General features: G+C 41.8%; 1 protein-coding gene across 1 annotated transcript; it reads right to left on the reverse strand.

Moving 5' to 3' along the window:
* Positions 1–2241: 2241 nt before the first annotated feature.
* Positions 2242–2937, reverse strand: LOC101296933. The gene is made up of 2 exons (XM_004293129.1): positions 2774–2937; positions 2242–2590 (listed from the first exon to the last, which is right to left on the reverse strand). Exons 1-2 carry the CDS (start codon positions 2935–2937, stop codon positions 2242–2244), a joined length of 513 nt encoding a protein of 170 aa, XP_004293177.1.
* Between the last annotated feature and the right edge of the window lie 4886 nt (positions 2938–7823).

Genomic DNA, 7823 nt, shown 5'->3' on the forward strand with positions numbered 1-7823 from the left:
ACTTTTTTTTTATTTTTATTTTTTAAAACTGACGCGTGTAACACACACGTCTTTGTAAAAAAAAAATAAAAATAATAAAAAGCCAGACAGCTGCAGAGCCGTTGGCCATTCATGGGCTGCCACATAGCACCCTGTCTGGTGCAACGGCTCTTTCAACCCAACGGTAAAATTATTTTTTTCTTACCCCGAAAATTAGTAAAAAAAAACCCTAAATGTTTTCCTATAAATACATCTAATTTTTTTTTTTTATAATTTGTACCACTTTTCTCTTATCTCCTCTCATCTCCTTCCATCTTCCCTCACAATTTCTTTGAGTGTTTTTTGAAAATGAATTCTAGTTGGCTTCCCTCCGAAGAGTTACAATTGTGTGTTTCTTGGGTATGACAATCCACTTGAAACATCACCGGCCGATATCAAAACAAAGACAATTTGTGGAAGAAAGTTCATGACGATTACGTCCAAAAATTGGTGTGACGATCCCGAAAATCCTGTAGCGAAGCCTCATACGAAAGTTGCGCTTGAATCACATTTTCTGCGCTTGAAGAAATTGCTTAAGAAGTGGCATACATGTCTATACAAATCAAGAAACTGTGCGGCTAGCGACAAAAATTTGGTAGATGTGGTATGCCTAACCGTTTGTTCTTCATGGATTAAATTTTTCCATTAATATAATTTTTGTTATTGTTTTGTCATTTTTTCTTCATGTAATTTTTTTTGTTATTTCCATTAACATAGATTAAATTTTCGTATAAATCTAAATTTTGTAATTTTTTTTTGTTTAGGAAACTCAAGCTCAATCATTATATTTTAAGGATTTTAGCAAGAAATAATGTTATGAAGCAGTGATAAATCATCTTCATTTCTTGACGGTTGTGAGTACTCTTTCTCCGTTTGAGTGGAATTTCCAATTTATCCCGAGCTCCATGACACGGATGGGCATGTTGACTTGGATGATGATGAAGGATTCACAACTCCGCCGTCCAACCAAGAGAGACCTCGTTCCTCAAGCCCGGTTAGGCCTATAGGAGTAAAGGCGGCCAAGGAAGCAAATAAGAAGGGAAAAAGAGGTATGGCGGAGAAAGACGAGAAATCTTTAGCTATTTTTCATAATATGCAATGTAATAAAAAAACACTTATGGAGGCTAACATGCGAAGAGACGAGGAAACCCTTCGGTTGGCTAGGGAGAGCTTAGAACTTGAGAAACAAAAGGAAGCAAGGTTGGCCCGACGTGATGCTATGGCGGAGTTGCAAGAAGAAACCAAAATTATGACAATGGATACAAGCATCATGACCCCGAAAAGTTTGAAGTGGCACAAAAAGAGAAAATCGGATATCATGGCGCAAATGAATGAGAGTATTAGTACTAGTGATGATTATTATGTTCCCCTCTTTGATGAACACTAATATTGTGTTGTTATAATTTCAATTTTATGTTCCTCAATTTCAAGTTATTTTTATATAAAATAATTTTATGTTTTAATACTAGTAATTTTATGTTTCTCAATTACAATACCAATTAAAATTACAATACCAAATAAAAATTACAATACCAATTAAAATTTCAATACTAAATAAAAATTACAATACCAATTAAAATTACAATACCAAATAAAAATACAATACCAAATAAAATTTAGCTTACCAAATATTACAATACCAAATAAAACTCCACAAATTGATTATTGTTGGTTGACTTCCAATGCCCAATTGTGCTCCACTAAATCATTCTGAAGAATTGTGTGGATATAAGCTGACTCGAGATGGTCAATACGGTCCTAAAATGCATGTTGGTTTCTTCAATTTCTTTCCACCGGTAAAAAAGAAATTTGAACCCCCTCATGATCTACTGGCCCATCATAAACTCTTGCCGCCAGTGGGTTCAATAGATCTTCTTCTGGCTCAACAAATTCTTCTTCTACAAATTCATCCTCTACATTCATGTTATGTAATATGATGCAAGTTATCATTATGCTTCTCAGTGTCGAACTCCTGTGCAACCGAGCTCCATGACGAAGGATTACCCAACGGGATTGCAGGATGCCGAAACACCTTTCTACATCTTTACGATATGCTTCTTTTTTCTTTGCAAATAGTTTTTGTGCTTGCGATTCAGGGTTTGGTATAGTTTTTATAAATGTGGAGTACCTAGGATAAATTCTGTCAGCAAGATAATAAGCATTGCTATATCTCCTACCGTTTGCGTGAAACGTCACAGCCGGGCTGTTTCCAACAATGAGCCATTAAAAGACTGGTGATTGGTCGAGCACGTTAATATCATTTTGAGCTCCTGGCACACTAAAGAAAGCGTGCCATACCCACGTGTCATGCGAGGCCACCGCCTCTAAAATAACGGTGGGACGACCCTTCCGGCCACTGTAAGCCCCATGCCACCCGGTTCGGCAGTTCTTCCACTCCCAATGCATGCAGTCAATGCTTCCGATCATATCTGGAAATCCCCGCTGATCAGCCCTAGCAAGAAGCCTTTGGAGGTCAGCCTTTGTTGGAGCCCGGAGATACTGCGGACCAAAAATACCTACCACTTGTTGGCAAAACTTCTTCATGCACTCTAGTGTAGTTGATTCCCCCATACTGCATATCTCAGCACACTAATCAGCAGCTGCACAGTACGCCAACATTCGGAGGGCACCTGTCATCTTCTGTTAGGGCAGCAACCCTAGTTTCCCAGTGGCATATGCTTTTTGATGCTAATAAGGGTCATGGTTACAGAGAGCCGTCATGATGCGGTTGAACAGATGGGTGTGCATTCGGTACCTCCGACGAAATTCTTCCTCCCTAAAGATCGGACGCTCGATGAAGTAATCTGCCATGAGACATGTTCCCAAAAGTGGGAAGCCAATAACGGCAATGCTCGACGTCACTATAGGTGGGAAGCCAACAACGACAATTCTCGACACGAGTGCAACCCACAACTTCATCGCGGTTGAGCAGACCCAAAGGCTAGGACTTAACGGAAACAATGGAGGGGGCTCTATCAAGGCGGTCAATTCACCAGCTCGACCCATTCATGGCGTAGTTTGAGGAGTCAAGACCAGCGTGGGAGCATGGTGCAGGAACTTAGACTTCTTGATTGTTCCAATGGATGACTTCAAAGTCGTCTTGGGGTTGGAATTTCACGATCAAGTCAAGGCAATCCCGGTGCCTTTCGCCAACAGCTTGTGCATCACGGAAGACGACAAGGTTTGTGTAGTGCCAACAACTAGAGGCACAAAGCAAGACTTGAAGGTGTTGTCGGCGTTACAATTTAAGAAAGGCATCAAGAAGGAAGAGGAAAGCTATTTGGCCATCCTTAGCGAGTTTGGCGATGATGAGCCAAGACCCCAAGATGACATGCCCAAGGAGGTAGCAGCAGTTTTTGAGGAGTTCAAAGATGTTTCACCAGCCGAGCTGCCTAAGAAACTACCCCCAAGGACAGAAATAGACCATGAGATAGAGCTGGAACCAGGTACCAAACCACCCGCCATGGGCGCTTATCGCATGGCGCCTCCTGAGTTAGCGGAGCTAAGGAGGAAACTGAAAGAGCTTTTAGATGTCGGATTCATTAGACCTTCAAAGGCCCCGTTTGGTGCCCCAGTATTGTTCCAGAAGAAGAAAGATGGCTCTTTACGCATGTGCATCGACTATAGGGTGCTCAACAAAATCACGATAAAGAACAAATACCCATTCCTCTTATTGCCGATCTATTCGATCAATTGGGTCATGCATGCTACTTCTCAAAGTTAGACCTTCGTTCGGGATATTATGAAGTGCGCATAGCTGAAGGAGATGAACCGAAGACCGCGTGTGTCACAAGGTACGGTTCTTACGAGTTTTTGGTTATGCCCTTTGGTCTAACTAATGCACCGGCAACGTTCTGCACCTTGATGAACAAGTTATTCCACCCCTACCTCAATCAGTTCGTGGTGGTGTATAGCAAGACCTTGGAGGAGCATGTAGAGCACTTGAGGGAAGTGTTCAAAGTGCTACGGGGTTGAACGAGCTATACATCAAAAAGGAGAAGTGCTCCTTTGCTAAGCCGGAGGTGTTGTTCTTGGGACACAAGATCAAGGACGGCAAGCTAATGATTGAGGATTGCAAGGTTCATGCCATTCAAGAGTGGGAACCACCCACCAAGGTGCATGAGTTGAGGTCTTTTTTTAGGCTAGTGAACTACTACCGCCGCTTCATCAAGGGCTATTCGGTGAGAGCCGCTCGATTAACCGACCTTCTCAAGAAAAACAAGGCATGGGATTGAACAACAAAGTGTCAAGAGGCCTTTGAAGACTTAAAGAAGGCGATATACAAGGAGCTCGTACTCAGCTTACCCGACCACACCAAGCCATATGAGGTACACACTGATGCTTCTGACTTTGCTATTGGTGGTGTACTCATGCAAGAGGGGCATCCGATTGCTTATGAAAGTTGGAAGCTTAACGAAATGGGGCGACGCTACACGGTGTAAGAGAAAGAGATGACTGCCATCATCCATTGTCTTAGAGTGGGGCGACGCTACTTGCTTGGGACAAAGTTCGTCATCATGACCGACAATGTTGCAACAAGTTATTTCCAGACGCAAAAAAAACCAAGTCCGACAAGCTAGATGGGAAGACTTCCTGGCCGAATTTGATTATGTCATGGAGTATAAGCCGGGAAGGGTGAACGTGGTAGCCGACGCCTTAAGCCGAAAGCCGGAGTTTGCAAGCATCTCTCAAGTCACTAGCCCTCTATTGAGCAATATCAAGGAAGGAATCAAGGTGGATCCACAAGCTGAAAGCATCATTGCCTTAATAAGGAAAGGTAAAACGCAAAGGTTTTGGTTAGATGAAGACCTTCTCTACACCAAGAGTCGCCGCATCTATGTACCGAAGTGGGGCAACTTAAGGAGGGAGCTAGTTAAGGAATGTCATGATTCGTTATGGGCTGGCCACCCTGGTATAAGGCGCACACTTGCCCTCTTAAAGTCCACCTACTATTGGCCAAGGATGCGAGACGGGGTCGAAGAGTACGTGAGGACATGTCTTGTTTGTCAACAAGACAAGGTGATACAACAGCAGCCGGGGGGCTTGCTTGACCCCTTACCCATTCCCGAGAGACCATGGGAAAGCGTCTTTATGGATTTCGTCACTTGTCTACTAAAGTCCGATGGGTTTGGAAGCATCATAGTCGTGGCGGATCGATTCAGCAAGTATGCAACCTTCATGGCCGCATCAGCCGACTGCACCGCGGAGGAAACAATGAGGCTATTCCTACGCAACGTAGTTAAACTTTGGGGAGTGCCAAAGAACATTGTCAACGACCGAGACCCAAGCTTTACTAGGAGCTTTTGGACGGAGCTTTTCAAGATGCTCAGGTCGGACTTGAACTTTTCAACAAGCTTCCATCCACAAAACGACGGTCAGACAGAGCGCGTTAATGCTCTTTTGGAGTTGTACTTGCGGCATTATGTGAGTGCCAACAAAAAGAACAGGGCTAAGCTTCTTGACGTCGCACAGTTTTCCTATAACTTGCAACAAAACGAGACAACCAACAAGAGTCCTTTTGAAATCGTCTTGGGACAACAACCAACAACCCCTCCATCCCTTGCCACTCACTACGAAGGGAAGAGCCCAGCCGCGTTCAAGTTTGCCAAGTCATGGCATGAGCAAACGAGTTAGCTCGAGCGGTTTTACACAAGGCTGCAACAAGGATGAAGAAATGGGCGGACAAGAAGAGGAGGCATGTGGAGTTTAAGGAAGGTGACCTTGTACTTGTGAAACTCTTGCCGCAACAATTCAAGTCCCTTAGGAAGGTGCATAAGGGCTTGGTACGCAAGTACGAAGGGCCGTTTGAGGTTATCAAACGCATTATAAGCTTCACCTCCCGCCCAAGTTGAAGATTCATCCGATCTTCCACGTGAGCATGTTAAAGCCTTTTCATGAAGACGAGGAAGACCCATCAAAGGGAGTTTCACATCGGGCACCAACAGCGGTTATCACTTCTTTCGACAAAGAGGTAGATGAGATACTTGCGGACCGAGTCATCCGTCGTCGAGGCGTACCAAGTTATAAAGAGTATCTCATTAAGTGGAGAAGTCTGCCCGATAAGGAAGCCAGCTAGGAGTCCGAGGACATACTATGGCAATTCAAGGACAAGATCTAACGCTACAACGAAGGCGCGATGAGGGCATCACGTGCTTAGGTGGGGGAGAGTGTCACACCCCGCCAAATTAACAAGGAGTTTCCTTGAGCATTTTGATGCAAGCATGGCTCAAGAAAGGTTTTGGAAAACACATGAGCATTGTAGAAGCATTCGAAATATTATGGAAGGTCTTGGAAGCTTCCGGAAGGATCAGGAAGCATTCGGACAACTCTAGAACTCTCTAGAACCTTAGAGAGTCTATAGGACACTCTGGAACTCTCTAGAACCCTAGAGAGGCTAAAGGTTTAAGACTACTTCGGAAGTCTCTAGAATACTCAAGGTAACACTTAGAGTTGTATAGAACACTCTAGAATCTCTATACTTGTAAATGTCCTAGAATTGTCTAGAAACTTAGGCAAGGGGGGAGGATGCCTATAAATAGGGAGGCACTCTTCCCATTTGAGACATAGAGAGTTGGATAGCATTCAAGCTCACTTGTAAAACTTTGTAAAGTTCTTTTAAGCTTAATACAAGTTCTCTCTTTCAAAGATCTTCTCCCTACGTTCGGGTGTTCTAGTCAAAGTGTTTGCGTGAGTAAGGCTGACTTAGCATAAGAGAAGTGCTAAGGCCGCACGAGAAGCTCAGGAAAAAGGAAGCTTGTGACAATATGCTCTAATAACTATCTATTTCAACAACATTTTCATCACGTCTCGGTGATCTCGGAGGAACTTCTTGTTGCAGCATTGCTTATAGCCGTGTCAGTCATTATAATTTTGTCTGCTAGAATGAAGATCATGAAGCCGAGTGGTTCTCCTTAACAACATAGCTATCTTTCTTGTAGACCAATGACTCAAGATGGCTGCAAATGATTTCCAGCACGTATTCATGCATATTTTGAAGCATGGGTACCTATAATATAAATAAATAAATTACACTTTAACTAATATATATCTAGAGTCCGGATTTAAAGAGGACCTCATTAAACTCTTAAAGTAAGGATATTTTTAGTTCTAGCTTGTATTTTGACAATCAAAACCACCCATTTCTTAGTTACTTACCCACATATGAATCTTACAAAAAATTAACCAAAATGAAAAACGTTTAACCATTTGATTAGCACAATATTCGTTTTAATTTTATCTAACGGCTTACAATTGTTTACATCAATTTGAATGACCAAATGATTATGGAATTAGTTGAAATTTTGTAGATATGTTTTTTGCATATGAATCTAGAGGATCAATGGTTGAGATCGTTAAAAGAAGTCATCTACTAATGTAAAATAGTAAAAATCCTCAAATTCTTAAAGTAAGTAAGCCCCCTTTAGATCTATATATATATATATATTATCAGGTCCAAATATTCTCATTTATTCAAAAGGTACGGATTTTCTTAATTGACCCACTTTTAGATTAGATTTTCTCATCTTAACCGTTCACATTATAGGTATATATAAGTAGATCATTTTTACAAATTTCAGTCAAATTGATAATCGTTAAGGCATTCAAAGATGTGATTTAGAACTAAAAATACGAACGGTTCAGGTTAAACAGTTTCAATTCGTTCATTGATTTAATTCATTTTCGATACCTTAACTATCTCTAAATTAGCTGAAAATTTGTAAAGATGACCTACTCATATATACCTACAATGCGAACGGTTAAGATGAGAAAATATGATCGAAAAGTGGGTCAAATTAAGAAAATCC

This window comes from Fragaria vesca, linkage group LG2 (genome assembly GCF_000184155.1).
Source record: "Fragaria vesca subsp. vesca linkage group LG2, FraVesHawaii_1.0, whole genome shotgun sequence".
Taxonomy (NCBI): domain Eukaryota; kingdom Viridiplantae; phylum Streptophyta; class Magnoliopsida; order Rosales; family Rosaceae; genus Fragaria; species Fragaria vesca.

Coding starts and splice junctions, on each gene's coding strand:
- LOC101296933 (XM_004293129.1), bottom strand. CDS start 2,937: ATGAAGTTGTGGGTTGCACTCGTGTCGAGAATTGTCGTTGTTGGCTTC. Junction 2,591..2,773: donor GAGGAAGAATTTCGTCGGAG/GTACCGAATGCA, acceptor TGAGATATGCAG/TATGGGGGAATCAACTACAC.